Source organism: Ranitomeya imitator, chromosome 1, assembly GCF_032444005.1.
Source record: "Ranitomeya imitator isolate aRanImi1 chromosome 1, aRanImi1.pri, whole genome shotgun sequence".
Taxonomy (NCBI): domain Eukaryota; kingdom Metazoa; phylum Chordata; class Amphibia; order Anura; family Dendrobatidae; genus Ranitomeya; species Ranitomeya imitator.
In genome coordinates, this window is record NC_091282.1 from 856,233,436 (window position 1) to 856,257,804 (window position 24,369).

The window sequence follows — 24,369 nt, forward strand, 5'->3', positions numbered from 1 at the left end:
CATGTCCGCCTCTTATTCATATCAATAGGGGGCTAATGTGTAGTACCTTGCCTCGGCAGCTAGCTCTTCAAGCAAATACTTACTGCCGGCAGCAGCTGCCGTTGAGACCGATAACAGCTGATCAGCGGGGATGCTGGGTGTCGGAGCCCAGCCGTTCAGACTTTGATGACCTATCAAAAGTCGTGGACAACCTCTTTAAGTACCTTATAAAATTCCTGAGCTCCCTTTTATTTTGCGTCTTTTTTCTGTTTTCCACTGAGTCACTTAATTGCAGAGATATTAAGTTTTATTGCTTTTGGAGTGCACTATTTGAAATCTCCGTGTTTGGTGCAACTGGGCGTTTCACTATTTGAAATCTCTGTTTGTGGTTCAACTGGGCGTTTCTTCAGAGTTCTTTCTGTGAATGTATGCTTTCAACTCTCCCTGCCAGACAATGCCAATCACAGTTTGGGAGCTAATTATTACACTCAGATACTGCCGAGCTGTGATTGTTCATATTGGGGAGGGAGGGCTCTAAGCCCCCCTTATGAGACTCTGAAAAAACACCCAGTTGCATCAAAAGCAGAGATTTCACATACTGTGAAAGCAACACATTTGAATATCTCTGCAAGGGAGTGAATCCGCGGAAAACAAAAGAAAGCTGCAAAATCAGGGCAGGACAGGGATTTTACAAGACATTTCATTCTTTTGAACAAGTGACAGGTCCTATTTGAACTATTTTTATGTGAAATAGTTTTTTTTATATCACAGTGGCAAAAAGATAATTGGCACCACATATTACGGAGAAATGTATCACTGGTATAAAACTTACTAGCATGTACTTATAACCTAACAGTACTGGGGAAAGGTAAACTAGAGGGTATACTAGATATCAGTTTTGTCATAAGCTAATATATTGCATATAATTATTATCCAGTACCAGTACGTCCTGTAGTATCACAGGAGCATAGATGGAAGACATTAGCCACTAGTGAGAAGGGTGGTAGAAGGCGGAGGGAGTACCCTCCTCATAAAAGCCTAGCTGTATTCTTTATTAGGCTATATGCACACGTTGCGGATTTTGCTGCGGATCTGCAGCAGTTTTCCATGCGGTGTACAGTGCCATGTAAACGTATGGAAAACAAAATCCGCAGTGCACATGCTGCGGAAAAAAACTTGCAGAAACGCAGCGGTGTTTATTCCACAGCATGTCAATTCTTTGTTTACACCTGCTCCTCATTAGGAATCCGCAGGTGTAAAACCGCAGGTGGATTCCGCACAAAAACTGCGGTAAATCCGCGGGTAATCCGCAGTGCGGTTTACCTGCGGATTTTGCAAAAACAGTGCGGAAAAATCCGCACACCAGTCTGTAACGTGTGCACATAGCTTTAGGCTCTGTACTGTTCCTATCATGGTACAATTTTTTATGCTTGTGCTAGTGGTAAAATTTTTTCCATATCTGTGAATATTATATTGATTTTTAGTATATAATAATCTTGCTCAGTTATCATCTTTTCCAGCAACAGCAGGCAGACTGTAGTTTACAGCTGCCTGAATTCTCCATGTTAAGCAGGTTTTTTATTCTTTTTACATTTTGTATGGTTTATAAGAGGGAGTTGACTCTCTTTTTATTCAGCTATGTAGTTATATTTTTTTACTTCATGTTTGCTGTTCATGTCCTTAGTTGTTGGGCGGCACGGTGGCGTAGTGGTTAGCATTGCAGCGCTGGAGTTCTGGGTTCAAACTCCACCAAGGACAACATCTGCAAGGAGTTTGTATGTTCTCCCTGTGTTTGCGTGGGTTTCCTCCGGGTGTTCCAGTTTCCTCCCACATTCCAAAGACACACTGATAGGGAATTTAGATTGTGAGTCCCATCGGGGACAGTGATGATAATGTGTGCAACCTGTAAAGCGCTGCGGAATATGTTAGCGCTATATAAAGATTATTATTATTATATGGTCACCATTATTATACAAGCTCCAGTTGGATGCACCTTACTGTAGTGGGCAAGTAGTCAACCATACCTAGCCTTAGCTAATAACTTTTATGAATTGTGGCAAAATGTTTACATATACCCAATACCTGTTTTGTTTTGTATTGTAATTGGCTAGGAATGTCTCCCACTGTGAAGAAGTCAGAATTGGACAAATCACCATTTCACAGCCCATCTCCTCAAGATACATCCCCAAGAATCAGTGGCTTCACACAGCATCACAGGCCAGTCATAGCTGTGCACAGTGGTGAGTTCCCACAAGTGAGAGCATAGCTCTGTAGTCCACACTTTAAAAATATATAAATAATCATGGCCAAAAGTGTTGGTACCCTTGAGATTGATCCAGAAAATGAAGTATTTCTCCCAGAAAATTATTGCAATTACACATTTTTTTTACACATGTTTATTTCCTTTGTGTATATTGTAACAACACATAAAGAAAATCAGAAAAAGAGGTAAATTGGCCATAATTTCATACAAAATCCCAAAAATGGGCCAGACAAAATTGTTGATGCCTTTCCGAAAATTTGGGTAAACAACTTTTTTCCAAGAATATGGTCCTCATACAAAGTCACTTGTGGCAAGTAACAGGTGTGAGCAATTATGAAAGTCACACCTGAAACCAGATAAAAAGGGGAGAAGTTGACCCTATCTTTGCATTGTGTGTCCGTGTGTGCCACACTAAGCATGGATATCAGAAAGAAGAGAAGACAATTGTCTGAGGACTTGAGAACCAAAATTGTTGAAAATATCATCTATCTCAAGGTTGCAAGTCCATCTCCAGAGGTCTTGATGTTCCTTTATCCACTGTGCGCAACATGATCAAGAAGTTTACAACCCATGTAACCCAGTGACATATGTTGTAATCTTCTTGATTATATTGCGCCCATGGACAAATGAACATTAAGATCTATACAGTTGGACTTGTCACCTTGAGATAGTTGATATTTTTCCCTTGATGTGGACGGCAGAGAAAAATTGCTGAAACGTTGCAACGTTTGGTGGATAAGCAGCTGCAATCAAGTTGCAAAGCTATTCAAGCTGTCCAGCAGGCTCAGGGTGTATCTGTGTAAGAGCGAACTATCCGTCCACATTTGAGTGAATCACTAAGGCAGGAGACCCAGGAGGACCACACTGCTGACACACACAGAGACAAAAAATCTAGACTGCAGTTTGCCAAAACGTACATGAGTAAAGCAAAATCCTTTTGGGAAATTGTCTTTTGGCAGATGAGACCAAGATAGAGCTTTTTGGTTAAGCACATCATTCTGCTGTTTACCAAAAACAGAATGAGGCCTACAAAGAAAAGAACATAGTACTTACAGTCAAATATGGTGGAGGTGCAAAAATGTTTTGGGGCTGTATTGCTGCCTCTGGCACTGGGTGCCTTGACTGTGTGCAAGGCATCATAAAATCAGAAGATTACCAAAGGGTTTTGGGTCACAATGAAGTGCCCAGTGTCAGAAAGCTTGGTTTGCCTCCTAGGTCATGGGTCTTCCAGCAGGACAAATGGATGGAAACAAATCGCTGGAGAGTTCCGAAGTGGCCAGCAATGAGTCCAGATCTAAACCCATTAAACACCTGTGGAGAGATCTTAAAATTGCTGCAGGGAGAAGGCACCTTCTAATATGAGAGACCTTTAGAAGATTACAAAAGAGTGGTCCAAAATTCCAGTTGAGAGGTGTAAGAAGCTTGTTGATGGTTATAGGAAGCCATTGATTGCAGTAATTTATTCTAAAGGGTGTGCAACCAAATACTAAGTTGAGCCAATAATTTTGTCCAGACCATTTTTGGGGTTTTGTGTGAAATTATATCGAATTTGTCTTTTATTCTCTGTTTTTTGTGTTACTCCAATAAACAAAACATGTGTAATTGCAATAATTTTCTGGGAGAAATACTTCATTTTTTAGAACATTCCAAGGGTGCCAACACTTTCAGCCATGTCTATATAGCTCTGGCAAAAATTAAGAGACCACTGCAAAATGTTCAGTTTGTCTGATTTTTCTCTTCATAGGTATATTTTTAATTAAAATGTAAATTGTTCTTTTATTCTATAAACTTCTGACAACGTCTCCGAATTTCCAAGCAATAAATTTTGTATTTTTTTTCTGACAAAGAAAAATGGTCGAAATGAAAAAAAAAAACAGTGCTTTCAGACCTCAAATAATGCAAAGAAAACAAGTTCATAATCATTTAGAAACAACAATACTAATGTTTTAACAAAGGAAGAGTTCAGAGATCAATATTCTGTGGAATAACCATGATTTTTAATCACAGCCTTCATGTGTCTTGGCATGCTTTCCACCAGTCTTTCACACTGTTTCTGGCATAAAAATGTAAGCAGTTCTTCGTTGTTTGATGGCTTGTGACTATCCATCATCCTCCTGATTACATTCCAGAGGCTTTCATTGGGGTTCAGGTCTGGAGATTGGGCTGGCCAGGACAGGGTGTTGATGTGGTGGTCTCTTAATTTTTTGCCAGAGCTGTATATAGGATTGCTCTTCTTTATATGTTTTTATTTTTTCCCAGTTGAATGTTTATTCCTTTCTCTTTTTCCCCCCCACTCTTTACTGTTCCAATATCTTGCACTCCTTAGGCCTTGCCCGAAGTCCCCATGCCTCCACTACGTTACACTTCCCACCTTCCTCCCTCCTTCCTCAGGCGGCTTCCACTTACTTTCCTCACACAGCTATTCGCTACCCTCCTCACCTAAACCCTCAGGATCCCCTGAAAGACTTGGTGTCTCTTGCCTGTGACCCGTCCAACCAACAACCAGGCCCGGTAAGCATATAAGAGTTTATGATCAATAATATAATACATAAGGGATAATAGATACTGACATATGTAAGAGTGGGATAGTGGGGTTTGCATGTTGATGGTTTTTGTATTCCATGTAATGAGCATTTTGGAGAGGAACTTTAGATAAATCTAGTCGGATAGCATGTACTAACTGTCTTCCATTGTGGGTAGATAGTTTACAATCTTGTAAATTATTTCATGGGCTATATCCCATGCAATAAAATGTGCTGTGGGGTCATACTAGAATGTTACCACATTTCCTCTCCACCCACTTGCTCTCTAAGCTGAATGGGAGTGGCCAGGTGAAGGTTTCGAGTCACTATATCTCCACGCAGATGTTGGCCCCGCCTCCTCCTGGGATGCCCCGCCTCTCATTGTCCTCCGATACCAAATCAACCACGGCATCCGACGGGGGTAACTCCTCACCCACTTCTCCAAGTGAGTACCTGTTGGAACATTCAGTTATTTACAAAGCTATAGTATAATAGAACAATAACCTTGCCAATAAATAATAAAGTGAACCATTTCCCGAATAACCGCTCATATGTGCAAACCCAAGTACAAAGAATTTAGCTAGGAAAGCGTATATGTCCACATTATTACTACACTGAAGTTAACTGCTCTTATTTTATGCTTATTTTTATGCTATTAAGACAAATTCTTTGACATGCAGAATCCATAAAGGGAATCTGATACCAGGTTTTTGCTCCCCCGTCTGAGAGCAGCCTGATTTAGGAACAGCGACCCTGATTCCAGTGATATGTCACTTACTGGGCTGCTTGATGCAGGTCTAGCAGTTCTCTGAATGCTGAGCTCTGTGTAACCCCGCCCACACCACTGATTGGCAGATTTCTGTGTACTCTGTGCATAGGCAGAAGTCTACCAATCAATGTTGGGTGTGTGGTTATACAGGGCTCATGAATATGAAGAACTACATGGCCGCAGGTTTTATTATTCCTCTAATGATAATTCAATATAGTCTGTTTTTCATATTTTTTTATACATCGTATGTTAAAAAATGTATATTTTACAGCATACTCCGCCCCTAGCACGCCTCCCGCCAACCGATCCTTTGTAGGACTTGGACCCCGTGACCCTGGGAGCATATATCAGCCACAGGTAAGTTTGATTAAGGTAAGCTTTTCCATTCATGCCAATGTGTATCATTTTGCGCATGTTGGCTGAGACCTGTCAATCCAGGGAAACGGGCGGGGAGCAGCCGCCATGTACCGCCTATCTGACTGGAGTGGGCAGCATGTATAGGCAGACTGGTTCCCATAAACACACACACACAAAATATTTTGGTGGTTTTCCCATATTCTGAGACCCATAACTCTTTTATAATTCTGTAAACCGAGTTGAGTGACAAGTTGTAAACGTCTCAGTTTCCATTCATACAACTTTTTGATCACTTTTTCCCTTTTTGTGAGTCTGAATGAAGAAAAAACAGCAATTCTGATGCTGGTTTTGTAGAATAAATAATGACATAGTTTTAATTTATATTTTTATTGTTATGTTTCTATGACCTTTACAGAAGAAGATCACTTTTTTTTTATTTTTTGCAACGATGACAATGAGGCAGCCTCTACGTGTTGAGAAAAGAAGGTTTAATCATAATCACAGGCGCAGATTCTTTACTGTAAGAGCAGTGAGACTCTGGATCTTTCTGCCACATGATGTCATGATTGATTCATGGCAAACATTCAAGGAGGCCTGGGTCCCTTTCTTGAAAAATAGAATTTAATACACGTACATGTATAATATTTTTATTTGATGGGATGTTGATCCAGGGAACTAGTCTGATTGCTGTCTATGGAGTCTGAAAGGGATTTTTCCCCAGATAAGGAGCTATTAGTGACTGCCTCAGAGGGTTTTTGCCACCTTTGGTTCATTATGTTATGCTATAGGTGGAACTCGATGGACTTATGTCTACCTTTAACCTAAAAAGCTATAAACTGTGTGTCACTGTCACTATTGACAGCGGCATATGGGAGTATGAGGGGTTAATGGGATTGTTCAGAACACAGATTTTAGTATTTACAGCACTTATCCTTCTGTATATATCAGTCAGGCTCCTGGAGCTGATACCGCCGACAAAGAAGCAGTACTAAACAATCATCATGGCGGCCATATCAGTCATGGACACGTGCTCATCACAGATGTATGCTGTACAGCATGAATGGGTTAAATTTGCCCTCGCCCATGAGTCCCATATTAAAAGGCAGTAAGGTCGTATATGTATACCAGCTCTGTCCCAAGGTCTAATCCAAAGCTCAACTGAACTAGTAAGTGGACCTGCTGTTAGAGGCTGGTGTCAACTGTATAACACAGCTGGCACCCACTATCTATGGGGTGCCAAGCTCGGAAACCCTCTACATACACCTGCACTCTAAGGGTATGTGTCCACGTTAAGGATTGCATCAGGATTTGGTCAGGATTTTTCATCAGTATTTGTAAGCCAAAACCAGGAGTGGAGCAGTCAGAGGAAAAGTAGAATAGAAACATCTGCACCACTTCTGCATTTATCACCCACTCCTGATTTTGGCTTACACATACTGATGAAAAATCCTGACCAAATCCTGATGCAATCCTGAACGTGGACACATACCCTTACAATGATGCACCATTATATTAAAGTGTTAAAACATGTTGTCCACTGCTGAAAAACCGGCACTGGGACGCAAGTGTGAAAGGGGCTCAAGCGCTCATGTCAATCAGCAGAAATGTTATCCTTGTTTTTTTTTCTACCAATACATTTATCTGGTAACATTTTTTTTTATTTAAAAAATCTAGGGCAGGGGTGAGCAATTTATTTCCTCAAGGGGCAACATATGAGGGAGTGAATGTCGTGGGGGGCTGAACAAACCACCTGAACTTCATTCTGCTCATTATCATTATTTCATATAAATTTTTGTCAGCAGTTTTTTTTCTATTTAATCTGAGAGCAGCATAATATAGAGCAAGAGAGCCTGATTCCACGGATGTATCACTTATTAAGATGTGTGTTATAGTTTCTATACAATCAGCGTTTTATCAGCAGAAGATTATCACTGCCTGAATAGGTCTTATGTGCAGGCCTGTCAGGCTAATCTGTAACCACGCCCCCACAATGATTGGCAGATTGCTGACGATATACACTATACACAGGAAACTGCCAGTCAGGGGTGTAGGTGGGGTTATACAGTTCGGCATTATGACCACTGCTATATCTATATCTAAGAATGACCCCAAGCAGTCCAGTAAGTGGTACATTGTTGGAATCAAGTTCTCTTGCCCTATATTATATTTCTCTCAGATTACATAGCTAAACCTGCTGACATATTCCCTTAAATATTGAGCAGAGTAAAGTCTGTTGTCTATCTACTTATGCAAATATATGCTAACATAAATCGCATTGTAAAATACATTTTCACCAGTATCAGCTAATTAAAACCATATGTTACAGCTTTTTGTAAAAGTAAACGCCCCCCAACTGCTTCCACACACAGCATGATACTCCCACACCTCCCCACACACAGCATGATACCCCACATCTCCCCACACACAGCATGATACCCCACACCTCCCCACACACAGCATGATACCCCACACCTCCCCACACACAGCATGATACCCCACACCTCCCCACACACAGCATGATACCCCACACCTCTCCACGCACAGCATGATATTCACACACCTCCCCACACACAGCATGATATTCACACACCTCTTCACACACAGTATGATACCCCACATCTCCCCACACACAGCATGATATTCACACACCTCTTCACACACAGTATGATACCCCACATCTCCCCACACACAGCATGATACCCCACACCTCCCCACACACAGCATGATACCCCACACCTCCCCACACACAGCATGATACCTCACACCTCCCCACACACAGCATGATACCCCACACCTCCGCACACACAGCATGATACCCCACACCTCCCCACACACAGCATGATACCCCACACCTCCCCACACACAGCATGATACCCCACACCTCCCCACACACAGCATGATACCTCACACCTCCCCACACACAGCATGTTACACCACACCTCCGCACACACAGCATGATACCCCACACCTCCCCACACACAGCATGATACCTCACACCTCCCCACACACAGCATGATACCTCACACCTCCCCACACACAGCATGATACCCCACACCTCCCCACACACAGCATGATACCCCCACACCTCCCCACACACAGCATGATACCCCCACACCTCCCACACACAGCATGATATTCACACACCTCTTCACACACAGCATGATACCCCACACCTCTTCACAGCATGATACCCCACATCTCCCCACACACAGCATGATACCCCACACCTCCCCGCACACAGCATGATACCCCACACCTCTCCACACACAGCATGATATTCACCCCCCCCCCCAAACATAGCATGATATTCACACACCTCCCCACACACAGCATGATATTCACACACCTCCCCACACACAGCATGATATTCACACACCTCCCCACACACAGCATGATATTCACACACCTCTCCACACACAGCATGATATTCACACACCTCCCCACACACAGCATGATATTCACACACCTCCCCACACACAGCATGATATTCACACACCTCCCCACACACAGCATGATATTCACACACCTCCCCAAACACAGCATGATACTCCCACACCTCCCCACACACAGCATGATATTCACACACCTCTCCACACACAGCATGATATTCATGCTCCTCTCCGCACACAGCATGATACCCCACACCTCCCCACACACACAGCATGAGATTCTCACACCTCTCCACACACAGTATGATATTCATACACCTCTCTGCACACAGCATGATACCCCACACCTCCCCACAAACAGCATGAGATTCACACACCTCTCCACACACAGTATGATATTCATACACCTCTCTGCACACAGCATGTCATATCATTTAAATATTATTCATTTAACCCATTCCCAATGTGAGACTTATGGTATGTCACTCGTCAGGTGAGCATGCTTAGGAGCTGATCCCGCTTCATACATTGCAAGTGGCAACTGTGTTATAATCGTCTAACCATTTAAATGCTGCTGAACCTGACAGCTGATACATGCTGCTTTATCCACGGGCAGCATGTATCATACACGGACAGTATGATTTCACCCATCTATGTTTGAGTCTGAAAAGCTGCACCATTTCATAGAAAAACATACTTTATAAGTTGACCGGGGACCAAGCCGTATGGGAGAATAGATGGATAGGCCGATCCCTAGCAGCATCTCCACACCTGCTCCCCTTAAGTGAAAGTTCTTGCTCTACATGTATAGGGAGGGACCTATTGGTCACTGACAAAGGGCAGGGAGAAAGCGCCGAGGACCGACCTTTTCGACTAGTCTTCAATGCAGCTTGGTCATCAGCAGTTTTAAAGTTTGTTTCTCTTGCAAATGCTGCAGCGTTGTAGAGATGACTATATTTGTTGCTTTTGGAGCGCATTATGTGAAATCTCTTCTTGCAGTTCAACTGGGCATTTCTTCAGGTTCTTTTCTGGAGGCAGTCAAAGCTTGGCAGCTGATCTCGCAGTCCTAGTTGCTGCAAACTGTAATTGTTATTGCCTGGGAGGAAAGGGTGAAAGTGCACACCCCCAGAAAAGACTCTGAAGAAACATCCAAAAGGCCAGCCAACAGAAATTTCACATACTGGGCTTCAAAAGCAATGGAGGGCTACAATGCAGAAAGGGAAAGAGCAACAGAATCTGTGGTACTCCGTGATTTTTATAAGGTATTTTTCTCAATTTTTTAAGAATGTGAGAGTTCCTCTTAAAAAATAAAATCTCAAAATCAAAACCATTTTCCCAAAACCTAGCAAAATTAAAAAAATTAAAAATCTATATATTTGGCAGCATTAACCATACAAATGGTGCTTCTCCATAGGGCCCCTGGCAACAGCTCCACATTGAACCCTATATGCAGAAAGACATCAACTCCCTGCCTCAGAATTCCCTGTAGTAAACCACGACGTCTTGGCCCAGGGAAAGCAGTATGAGGCAGTGACATCATTGTCAATTGGAAACTAAGAGCACAGTATGTCAGAGTCACTATATTGTGCCTATGCGAGCCCGCAGATGACCCATGGTTTTAGTGAGCTGTCTGTGATAGCTTTAGACCACCGATGTGGTATTGTGATATTGCTGATATTAAAAATTGGGTATCCATTTTTTTTAATATGAGGCTAATAATAATAATTATTAGTATAAGAAATCACAAAAGGGGTCAATTATTTGTGTGTGGAGGCCACAAAGGGGTCCAGTAATGCTGCCTGGGTGCAACGGAGGCATTGTTGTGGGGACCTAAAAGAAGGCATAATTACGGTGTGGGACCTAAAGAGGTCATTTATATTATTACTACCTGGGACATGACTACAGTCTGGGTCACCATCTATCAGAAAGTACTGTTTTCAAGGGTATTATCTTGTGGCCATGAGCACAGTATTTGGGCAGGTCCAATGATGGAGCTATAGGGGAAATAAAAGATGCAGCTTGGGGATCGCAGCTAGAAGGGAAGTTGCCTGAGCTTGATAGAAAAGGGAGAGAAGATCAAAATCCTTCTAGTTAACGGGCACAAAAAAATCCACTTCTTGATAGATGAAATAGTACGAATGATTGACTGGGTAGACATGCTAAGATAATTCGCATCATTTAGGGGGTGGAGTCCTAAAACCTTTGTGTTAGGCCCTTTATATAGGAAACTTGCCACTTGCTTCATGTTGCCCAAAGCACGGGGAGCATGCCCCAGAAACATTGTTGCAAACAAAGTTTCAAAAGCAGTCTGGGAACCATTAGGAGAGATGTGACTGGTCCCACGGCCCCACACTGCTCTAAAAGGACCCTCCCGTGTGTACAAAGGGAGTGACCTATCAATCATCTGGAGCAGAGCGAGGAGAAAATGGCCTCGATCAGTCGCGGACTAGTGACATCTCTTCCTTATTGTCCCCAGCCACATCTTGAAACTATGTTTTCTCTGTGATACCAAAGCCAGATTCTGCTTCATGCTTCCCGTGGTCCAGACAGCATGAATCTAATGAAAGGTTCCCGTCAAAATGGCAGAATAGTAAAGATTTAAATTGTATTATGTGTACAAATTTGTGTTATTGGCGGTGTAGAATGAACTGAATACTTGGCGTTTTGTCCTGCAAAGCCAATCTTCATCCATATGCCCTATTATAACAAATGGACGTCACACACTCATCTGCCCCCTTTATAAGACAAATCTGTGGCACGCGGCTTATGTTTTGTTAGACCCAAGCAGTTCATGAATTACCTTGAATTCCATTTATCTGATGGTTGTCATATAATATATTTTCCCGGAAATCCACTCAGAAGTCAGATGGTTGCCACAATTGCTGTGAGCTAGACCCAATTAATCACCATGGGGGTTCAAAATGTAAATAAGATGTCTCTTAAAGAAAATTGCAGGTTCATTTGCAAACAGGTCAGATGGGGGTCCATACCATATGTATATGTAATACTGATGCAAAGGGGATTTTCTGCATTATAAGCATATGGCACCATCTACAGGTTACTGGTATGTATTGCAAGACAATACAAATTCAGGCTCAGTAAAATTGCAAGCTATTGTTAAGAAATTGCATATGACAGGAATTTTACAGTTGTGATAATAGATGCGCCTTCATTCATAATTCACCTCTTTATTGGAAAATTCTTCTTTGAAACTCTAAGAGTACTATTAAAGTGGTTCTATGGGGATAGAAAAAGTATATAAAGGAATACAATATAATTATGAACAAACATCTAAAATACCTTTAATTACCAAATCACACTTGATTTGTCTTGGCAGCTAAATAATATAAAATGTTAAAATGACCGCCATCATGTTACACTAGCACAAACTTGTCCTAGCTGGACAATAAGACATGAACCTGGGAGTATGTGCATTAGGAACCTCTGACCGTTACCTACATGGAAGATGTACTTACAGTGTGTCTTCTGATCTAATCCCAAAAATACCAGGGTTGCTGAGGATTAGAAAAGGATATTCACTGTCTTTCTGAATGCTGAGTGACTGCAGTGACCTGCAGGCAGCTTGACAGTATAGAGCACATATGTCAAACTCTGGCCCTCAGGGTGAGTGTATTTGGCCCACAATGCAGGGCGGGTCCCTCAAGTATATTTCATCTGCGACACCAGGCAGGGGCTCGCCCGCCCGGCATCCTATTTTCAACTATATCAGTTTCCTGGATTCAAGAACAGTTGAAAGCAATGATGTATCAGCACAGCGGGCACATTGACGTAATTACAAAGTGCTCGCTGTACCAAGATGTGCAGAGAATCTGAACACACCATGAAGAGACCGGAGCAGTGGGGAATCAGGCAGAGGTGAGTATTTGTTTTATTTATTTTTTCATGTGGGGCCCATTATGCTGTATGGAGAACTATGTGGGGCTCTTTATACTGTATGGAGCATGATGTGAGGCCATTATACTGTATGGAACAAAATATGGTGCCATTATAGTACAGAATATGGAACCCAATGTGAAACTATTATTCTGTATGGAGCACTATGTGGAGTCCATGATACTGTGTGGAGCACTATGTGGTGCCATTATACTGTATGAAGCACTATATGGTGCTCATTATACTGTATGGCGCACTATATGAGACCATTATACTGTATGAAGCACTATATGGTGCATATTATACTGTACAGAGCATTACGTGGTGCCCTTTATACTGTATGGACCATTTTGTGGGGCCCATTATACTGTATGTAGCACTATGTGTTGCCCATTATACTGTATGGAGCAGTATGTGGGGCCATTATACTGTATAAAGCACTATATGGTGCCCTTGTATGGAGCACTATGTTGTGCCCATTATACTGTATGGAGCACTGTGTGGTGCCCATTATACTGCATGTAGCACTATGTGGTGCCCATTATACTGTATGGAGCACTATGTGGCGCCCATTATACTGTATTGAGCAATATATGAAGCTGATTATACTGTATGGAGCACTATATGGTGCCCATTATACTGTATGTAGCACTATGTGGTGCCCATTATACTGTATGGAGCACTATATGGTGCCCATTACACTGCATGTAGCACCATGTGGTGCCGATTATACTGTATTGAGCAATATATGGAGCTCATTATACTATATGGTGCACTATATCGTGCCCTTGTATGGAGCACTACGTTGTGCCCATTATACTGTATGGAGCACTGTGTGGTGTCCATTATACTGCATGTAGCACTATGCGGTGCCCATTATACTGTATGGAGCACTATGTGGCGCCCATTATACTGTATTGAGCAATATATGGAGCTCATTATACTGTATAGAGCACTATATGGTGCCCATTATACTGTATGGAGCACTATGTGGTGCCATTATATTGTATTGAGCAATATATGGAGCTGATTATACTGTATGGAGCACTATATGGTGCCCATTATACTGTATGGAGCACTATGTGGTGCCCATTATACTGTATGGAGCACTATATGGTGCCCATTATACTGCGTGTAGCACTATGTGGTGCCCATTATACTGTATGGAGCAATATATGGAGCTCATTATACTATATGGAGCACTATATGGTGCCCTTGTATGGAGCACTACGTTGTGCCCATTATACTGTATGGAGCACTGTGTGGTGCCCATTATACTGCATGTAGCACTATGCGGTGCCCATTATACTGTATTGAGCAATATATGGAGCTCATTATACTGTATAGAGCACTATATGGTGCCCAATATACTGTATGGAGCACTATGTGGCGCCATTATACTGTATTGAGCAATATATGGAGCTGATTATACTGTATGGAGCACTATATGGTGCCCATTATACTGTATGTAGCACTATGTGGTGCCCATTATACTGTATGGAGCACTATGTGGTGCCCATTATACTGTATGGAGCAGTATGTGGGGCCATTATACTGTATAAAGCACTATATGGTGCCCTTGTATGGAGCACTACGTTGTGCCCATTATACTGTATGGAGCACTGTGTGGTGCCCATTATAGTGCATGTAGCACTATGCAGTGCCCATTATACTGTATGGAGCACTATGTGGCGCCCATTATACTGTATTGAGCAATATATGGAGCTCATTATACTGTATGGAGCACTTTATGGTGCCCATTATACTGTATGGAGCAATATGTGGTGCCCATTATACTGTATGGAGCACTATGTGGCGCCCATTATACTGTATTGAGCAATATATGGAGTTCATTATACTGTATGGAGCACTATATGGTGCCCATTATACTGTATGGAGCACTATGTGGTGCCCATTATACTGCATGTAGCACTATGCGGTGCCCATTATACTGTATGGAGCACTATGTGGCGTCCATTATACTGTATTGAGCAATATATGGAGCTCATTATACTGTATGGAGCACTTTATGGTGCCCATTATACTGTATGGAGCACTATGTGGTGCCCATTATACTGTATGGAGCACTATGTGGCGCCCATTATACTGTATTGAGCAATATATGGAGCTCATTATACTGTATGGAGCACTATATGGTGCCCATTATACTGTATGGAGCACTATGTGGTGCCCATTATACTGTATGGAGCACTATATGGTGCCCATTATACTGCGTGTAGCACTATGTGGTGCCCATTATACTGTATGGAGCAATATATGGAGCTCATTATACTATATGGAGCACTATATGGTTCCCTTGTATGGAGCACTACGTTGTGTCCATTATACTGTATGGAGCACTGTGTGGTGCCCATTATACTGCATGTAGCACTATGCGGTGCCCATTATACTGTATTGAGCAATATATGGAGCTCATTATACTGTATAGAGCACTATATGGTGCCCAATATACTGTATGGAGCACTATGTGGCGCCATTATACTGTATTGAGCAATATATGGAGCTGATTATACTGTATGGAGCACTATATGGTGCCCATTATACTGTATGTAGCACTATGTGGTGCCCATTATACTGTATGGAGCACTATGTGGTGCCCATTATACTGTATGGAGCAGTATGTGGGGCCATTATACTGTATGGAGCACTATGTGGTGCCCATTATAGTGCATGTAGCACTATGCGGTGCCCATTATACTGTATGGAGCACTATGTGGCGCCCATTATACTGTATTGAGCAATATATGGAGCTCATTATACTGTATGGAGCACTTTATGGTGCCCATTATACTGTATGGAGCACTATGTGGTGCCCATTATACTGTATGGAGCACTATGTGGCGCCCATTATACTGTATTGAGCAATATATGGAGCTCATTATACTGTATGGAGCACTATATGGTGCCCATTATACTGTATGGAGCACTATGTGGTGCCCATTATACTGTATGGAGCACTATATGGTGCCCATTATACTGCGTGTAGCACTATGTGGTGCCCATTATACTGTATGGAGCAATATATGGAGCTCATTATACTATATGGAGCACTATATGGTGCCCTTGTATGGAGCACTACGTTGTGTCCATTATACTGTATGGAGCACTGTGTGGTGCCCATTATACTGCATGTAGCACTATGCGGTGCCCATTATACTGTATGGAGCAATATATGGAGCTCATTATACTATATGGAGCACTATATGGTGCCCTTGTATGGAGTACTACGTTGTGCCCATTATACTGTATGGAGCACTGTGTGGTGCCCATTATACTGCATGTAGCACTATGCGGTGCCCATTATACTGTATTGAGCAATATATGGAGCTCATTATACTGTATAGAGCACTATATGGTGCCCAATATACTGTATGGAGCACTATGTGGCGCCATTATACTGTATTGAGCAATATATGGAGCTGATTATACTGTATGGAGCACTATATGGTGCCCATTATACTGTATGTAGCACTATGTGGTGCCCATTATACTGTATGGAGCACTATGTGGTGCCCATTATACTGTATGGAGCAGTATGTGGGGCCATTATAATGTATAAAGCACTATATGGTGCCCTTGTATGGAGCACTACGTTGTGCCCATTATACTGTATGGAGCACTGTGTGGTGCCCATTATAGTGCATGTAGCACTATGCGGTGCCCATTATACTGTATGGAGCACTATGTGGCGCCCATTATACTGTATTGAGTAATATATGGAGCTCATTATACTGTATGGAGCACTTTATGGTGCCCATTATACTGTATGGAGCACTATGTGGTGCCCATTATACTGTATGGAGCACTATGTGGCGCCCATTATACTGTATTGAGCAATATATGGAGCTCATTATACTGTATGGAGCACTATATGGTGCCCATTATACTGTATGGAGCACTATGTGGTGCCCATTATACTGTATGGAGCACTATATGGTGCCCATTATACTGCGTGTAGCACTATGTGGTGCCCATTATACTGTATGGAGCAATATATGGAGCTCATTATACTATATGGAGCACTATATGGTGCCCTTGTATGGAGCACTACGTTGTGTCCATTATACTGTATGGAGCACTGTGTGGTGCCCATTATACTGCATGTAGCACTATGCGGTGCCCATTATACTGTATTGAGCAATATATGGAGCTCATTTTACTGTATAGAGCACTATATGGTGCCCAATATACTGTATGGAGCACTATGTGGCGCCATTATACTGTATTGAACAATATATGGAGCTGATTATACTGTATGGAGCACTATATGGTGCCCATTATACTGTATGTAGCACTATGTGGTGCCCATTATACTATATGGAGCACTATGTGGTGCCCATTATACTGTATGGAGCAGTATGTGGGGCCATTATACTGTATGGAGCACTATGTGGTGCCCATTATACTGTATGGAGCAGTATGTGGGGCCATTATACTGTATAAAGCACTATATGGTGCCCTTGTATGGAGCACTACGTTGTGCCCATTATACTGTATGGAGCACTGTGTGGTGCCCATTATAGTGCGTGTAGCACTATGCGGTGCCCATTATACTGTATGGAGCACTATGTGGCGCCCATTATACTGTATTGAGCAATATATGGAGCTCATTATACTGTATGGAGCACTTTATGGTGCCCATTATACTGTATGTAGCACTATGTGGTGCCCATTATACTGTATGGAGCACTATGTGGCGCCCATTATACTGTATTGAGCAATATATGGAGCTCATTATACTGTATGGAGCACTATATGGTGCCCATTATACTGTATGGAGCACTATGTGGTGCCCATTATACTGTATGGAGCACTATATGGTGCCCATTATACTGCATGTAGCACTATGTGGTGCCCATTATTCTATATGGAGCAATATATGGAGCTCATTATACTGTATGGAGCACTATGTGGTGCCCATTATACTGTATGTAGCACTATGTGGTGCCCATTATACTGTATGGAGCAGTATGTGTTCCCATTATACTATATAGAGTGTTTTGGGGGGCCATTATACTGTATGGAGAGCTGTGAGGGAATTACAGTTGGGCGTGCGCTAGCGATGTGCCGTCATTGGGTGACGGACCCTGGGATGCGGGCTGCAGCGTTCCGGGTCCGTCATGCTAGCGCAGATAAAGAATCTGCTAGCTCTATCTGCGCTAGTGCGATGGCATGTCGGCACTTGCGTTAACGCAGCCCGTTTAACGCAAGTGTTGAACGGGCTGCTGTTAACGCAGTGTGAACCCAGCCTTATGTGTTTGTATCTGTACAGTTCCTTCTTATACGATTAACTTGGCTGAACGGTATGTTTTTAGCCATTTTTTTTTATGACAGCTTAAGAACTGTAGGTAGATCTTTGTGTCAACTGTTTTGAAAATAAAGTGACAATCTTATGTCCAGAGAATTCAGTTTTCTTTCTCTGGACGGAGAGTTGTAAACTCCATGGGTTATTATTGATGCATTGCAGAATTCCTGTGCAACTGATAATAGGAAGTCTCGTTGCAAACTGTCCATGAAAGGACAAAGTAGGAGTCTAAACGAGCCTCAGAGGCTACTGTGAAAACTGCATGAGTACTAATATTGTGAGATAACGAAAAACACTATTGACATAAAAGTGTAAACAATAGGCCATCTTCTGATGATAGAGTCCCTTTAATTCATTCATTTGAAAGTGTGCAGCCTTCATTCTCACTATTGTCTTCTTCCTCCCTCTTCCCTTTTTTTCTTCACAGTCATGGTACTTGGGATAGCAGCCTGACCTACCTCCCATCCACTGGAACCAGCAGACAGAAAATGGTCTCTGCAAAGTTTCTGGTCCAGGACAACAGCTAAATGCATCTTTTCTAAATAAATATTCCCACGAGAGAATAAGTCGGTGGTATACTACAGCGGTCAGTGGGAGATGAAGACGTGATAATATACTTTGAGGGGCTTTTATCTTCAAACGGGATGTCTTAGAGCGTTTGCTCTTGCATTATGGATTTTGAGAAAATATACGTGTATATGATTTTAATTGTCCTTTTACTCCTAACCCATTCATAAAAGGGTTGAATATCCAACCAGCAAGAAGGAGGAAGAACAAAAATCTTCCTGTATGGATATACTTTTGTTATTGTTGCAATTATTAATAATATTATTATGCGATTGATATAACTTCATTGTTTATTTACTCTGTTCTGCTCCCTCCCTGAGAAGTTTAACTGTTCTTGGCTGAAGGACTTTGATTACGACAGCTTGCCATTTTGGGGGATACACAAAAAATTGCAGTATGCACCTTAACAATTTATCCCTGGTCCTTATTTGCAACTTCAGGGTACCTAGTAAATTAGCTACCATACGTACATACGTCTAGGATTGGAAAGCAGGGCTTGTGATCTGTTTAGCACACTAACTCTAAATTGTGATTTGTTTTTTTAATTTTGAATAATATTTTTTAAAGCTTTAATTGGCTAGTTTTCACCCGTTGATCTGTATTCCCATATAGTATGTTGATATCAGTATGTGTGAACCATAGACACATGCAGTTGTAATATGCCTTGCATATATTTCTTTTATTTCAGTTGTTATGACTTGCATACTTCCCAAATGTACCAATAATCTTGGGGAGGAAAAAAAAAAACAAATATTCAAAGTGGTGTTTGGCCTTGGACAGATTGGTCCTTTCAAAAAAGCAAGTAGTAAAGTATCCCCCTGTTTAGACCCTTAACAATCAACTGTTTCCTGTGAGGAAAGCTTTCAGTAAATGTTTAAAGGGAATGGTTCAGCTGGTTGTAGCCTACTTGTGTGTATAGAGTAGGTGTAGGGTAAAGAACAGAAGTGAATTCATACCTGTATTAGTGGACAACCCCTTTATATATAGTGTACGTCCATACGATTACAACCTAGAGTGAAAACATAAAGCGCAGGCACACTGGAGTATGTGAACAGTAGGAAAACTAGTAAATAACATTTTGTATTTAGTTTATTCATTTATTTTACTCACTTATATAGTGCTATTAATTCCACTGCACTTTGCAGACATCATCATCACTGTCCCCATTAGGGCTCACAAACTAATTTCCTAACAGTAAGTCTTTGGAATGTGGGAGGAAACCGGAGTACCTGGAGGAAACCCCCCAAACATGGGGAGAACATACAAACTCCTTGCAGATGTTGTCCTTGGTTGGAATTTTAGTTAATACCCTTTTGATCAAAAAGGCATAAAAGCCATCCCACCTTGACAAGGTGAACCCAATCAGAATGGTCCTTAACTCTAGTGACTTACCTCACTGTGTGCCAACCAGGTCTCAACAATGGATGGGGGCAGAGCAGGACCTGTCCCTGACTGTTTTGGGACCTGTCCCTGACTGTTTTGGGACCTGTCTGCAGAAGATTGAATAAATAATGGAGCATGGCCAGGAGGAGGGAGCACCCCCTAGCGAAAGGATGACCTCCCCTAATGTACCAAGTACAAGAAACTAAAGAAAAAACGAAAAACAAGGAAAGACACACCTGTTAGTATGAGTAGTACTACATATACACTAACTAACAGGTGTGCCGGTCCTTGTTTTTAGCTTCTATTTGTTTTTCCTTGGTCCACATTTAATCCTAGTCACTTATTTTTGTTGCTAGTTCTCCAAATACTCATTAATTCCAACAATATCCCACTCTATCTATTCTTTCTATCCTCTCCTCCCAGATCCAAGTTAAAAGCCCCTCCAGCCCTCTATTTTCTTCCCAAGCTTCATGCTCCCCATTGAGGTGCAACTTGTCCCTACTGTAAAGCCTATAGTCAACTGAAAAGTCGTCCCAGTCCTTTATGAAAGCAAACTCTTCCTTCTTGCACCAATTTTTAAGCCACTCACTGGACTTCAGCTTCTCCCCTAGTTCCCTAAAATCCTTTTTAAAGATGCGCGTCCTACAAAAATTACCGTATATGCCCTAAAACTGTTTAAACGTGTATGTAATGTAGTGTAGTTGTATTATTTACCGACCACGGTCTTCCCCAGTTTCCAGTGCCCCTCTGATCCTCTTCTGAGTCACATGACTTCAACTCCAACTAGACCAGTGACTTGACCAGAAGTCACTCTTACAATGTAAATCTAAGGAGCTTCATTCACTTCAGTAGAGAGAAGGTCCAATGCCAAGCCCAGCTCATGTTGGTAACTACCACTAGTCCAAGAAAAGAGGACCTTTTTTCCGATACTAGACAGACCCTTCAAACCATATCAAATTCCCTTTTTGTTCTTTGTTTTGTTTTATACTTTTAGCATAAATGTAGTAACAAAATAGCAATGCCATCTTGCCGATAATAGCGCTGCATGCTGTGATGTTCTTGCCATCTAAATTTGACAAAATTGCTTTGGGCCAACTTTGACTCCAGGCTGACCGTGCTTAAATCAGCTAGGGTTAACATGTTCCGCAGATCCATTGCCCCTTGTTTTCTTTGTTCCTTGAGATGATTTCATCTTCATTTTGATCTCAGAGTTTTGTGTAGTATACAAGGTCTACTCAGCATCTGAAGTAATACTGGGAATATGCAAGGCATAACAAATATGTATCTATATATATAAATATCTATATATATATGTATATGGAGGGCATAATGTATGGTATTAATCAACACTAATCAGTCCATTTGACCTTTATACAATAATATTAGAAGAATGCACACCGGACCTCCTTTACCAAACTTATCTCCGAAAAAAGTGTTCTCGTTACCTAGAGCAATTATTCAGCTTTTATTGTTTAAACTGCACTAAAAAATGAAACTTTGAAACTGATTGGTTGTAATGGGTGGCAGAAACTTTTTTCCCGTGAAGCTGTAAATAGCTTTCTTGGATTTTGAGTTGATGACGGTCTATGGATGTGTCATACATTGGGTCTCATTAGTAGGACCCTCACCAATAGGCATGCCTCATCATAATTGTTCTTACACAGTGTTTCACATGTCTAAGCCTCTGTGTCTAGCTTATTTACTCTCGATGTTAAAGGTTTGGGTTGCCATTCTTTCATTCTTTCAATCTACTGTTTGGGCAGAGTAAAAGATCTAACGGATGCGTATTGGTAATGAATTAAAAGGCCATATATAAATCAGGGTAATATTGATAAAGACCCGTAAGCCACTCCACAATTGATTAAACTACACAGAAAAAGAACAAAGGAGTTAAAAGGCTAAAAACAGTAAATACGTTATTAGAGTAGATACAAAATAAACACGTAAATCTAAAGTATATAGGATGAAATAAAACAGCACCCTGACTACCAGATAACAAAGGTTATGTGGTGAGATGAGTATATGGAGGTAAATTTCACATATAATATACTCAATAGTTGTTAGGAACAATACTCTCACTGTACAAATTTCCACATGTAAATTAAAATAAAAGTACTCTTTTTATCAAATAAAGACCAATTTGGTGATATTAAATGCGCTCCAAAGAGTCAAATTTCATATAAATATAAGGTTGAGAAGTTTGTCTTGCCTATCATAAAGTACACCAAGTGTATTTGCCAGGCATGAAAAGAGCCCCAACGTGCGTTTCGCGTTTTTGTGATCCTGCTTCTTCAGGGGGATGGACTTGGGTCTCTGCTCTAAAATCCCCACAAATCAGACATTAAATAACTCTCAATGTTAAATCCATGAAAACTCTGTCTAAATTTTAGTACATGAAACCCTTCAACAATTTGCAGTAGCATCAGTCGCGAACAGAGACAGAAGAATACACGGGCCAATAGCTTTTTATAATGCACAATTCCACCTGCTTTGGAGGTGGAAGTGAGCCCTGTTACTTCTTGGTCCCTTTGCCGCTGCCCGGTTTGGACCAATGGTATGTCCGCCCCTGAATAGTTTAGAGCATGACAAAAAGATACGTTAGATCACAAGGATTCACAATCTTATCTCATACATAACAAATCCAGCTCTAAATTAACCATACTGGTGACTATATTGAGTATATATATAAATACATTGCTGCCACTAAAATCCAAACACACCTAGACAAGATGTACAGATATGTAAAGTACATACACTACTGAAGTATGGGCCACCAAAGCAAAAAAAAAAAAGCAATTATGTTTTTGCTATTTTAAAAGAATAACGAAGTTGTCCTAAGTAAATGAATCTTCTCAGCCCTGTTACAGAGTAAACTGCATGGTGCTTCTTCCTGCAATCAACCCCACTACTTGCACTCATCATACAGGCTTGTGGCTGAAGACCTGCATGGCAGATTTACCGTCAATATGGCACTGCTCCCATTAATAGTTAGAATGGGAGCGGGCATTCTTTTATATTTCACACTGTCATCTTTGCCATATAGTAATAGTCAGACTTGGAGGAAAGGTTAAGGAAGGAAACAGTACTTCTATTATTGATTTTCAGTAATCACTGTGGTAGCGATGTCCTTCTCAGCTGAACCACCTTTCACCCCGAAGAAATCATTGAAGAGTTCTCAGCAATTGACTTAATCTTAAGGAGGCTACTCGCTGTTTCTGATGAGCTTATTATTCTCTGCCATTAACAAAATAGCAATATAATTAAAAACAATCGATGGCTATTTTGGAGTGATGAGAAAAAGTAGTTTCACTCTCTTTTTCAAGACCATGACACGAATCTGAGATGGGGTCTGCTGTGTTTTAAGATGTTAAATTGGAAGGAATACATGGAGAAAAAAAAACAACACACGCTATAAATAAAACACTAGAATTCCAAAAATATCATATGAAACAAAATAGTATATATAAATATATATATATAGCATTAAATATGTACAAATGATCTTTTTTTTCCCTTATTTGCACGGAATTTTCTATCACATTATGTGCCTTGCCTTCTGACAAATGATGAAATAACCACTTGCTCATTTGCTGCATGCTATGACTTCAGTATACAGGAAATATGAAATGTGTACAGACATTAAACAGTTAATGATTTCTGATTCCTTATTATTTTATCGATGGATTTTTAATTGTTTTCTTTTGTATGCCGTCTTCATCTTTTGTGCAGTATTTCTGTTGCATTGTCGTCCCCCTTGTTGAGTGTGTAGTGTCAGAGAGGCTGTTAAACATTGGCAATGCTGGGAACCATACTAAAAAGAAAATAACAAGCGAAGGGCTACGGGGTGAGTGGAATATGATGGCTCCACAGTTTTTATGCTTAGAGTCTGTTGTATGATCAAAGTATAGCAAAAAAAGCTA

General features: G+C 41.3%; 1 protein-coding gene across 4 annotated transcripts in view; it reads left to right on the forward strand.

The window, feature by feature from the left end:
* Window positions 1-24,105, forward strand: part of NFIC (nuclear factor I C) — a 145,174-nt gene extending 121,069 nt beyond the window's left edge. For 3 of the 4 annotated variants that reach the window (XM_069741804.1, XM_069741812.1, XM_069741832.1), the window contains 5 exons: window positions 2,091-2,219; window positions 4,569-4,753; window positions 5,056-5,209; window positions 5,805-5,890; window positions 18,927-24,105. In XM_069741804.1, coding sequence (XP_069597905.1) covers window positions 2,091-2,219; window positions 4,569-4,753; window positions 5,056-5,209; window positions 5,805-5,890; window positions 18,927-18,944 — 572 coding nt within the window. In that variant the 3' untranslated portion in view covers window positions 18,945-24,105. The remainder of the gene's footprint in view (window positions 1-2,090; window positions 2,220-4,568; window positions 4,754-5,055; window positions 5,210-5,804; window positions 5,891-18,926) is intronic. The other variant, XM_069741822.1, reaches the window with a different exon arrangement.
* The last annotated feature ends 264 nt before the right edge of the window (window positions 24,106-24,369 follow it).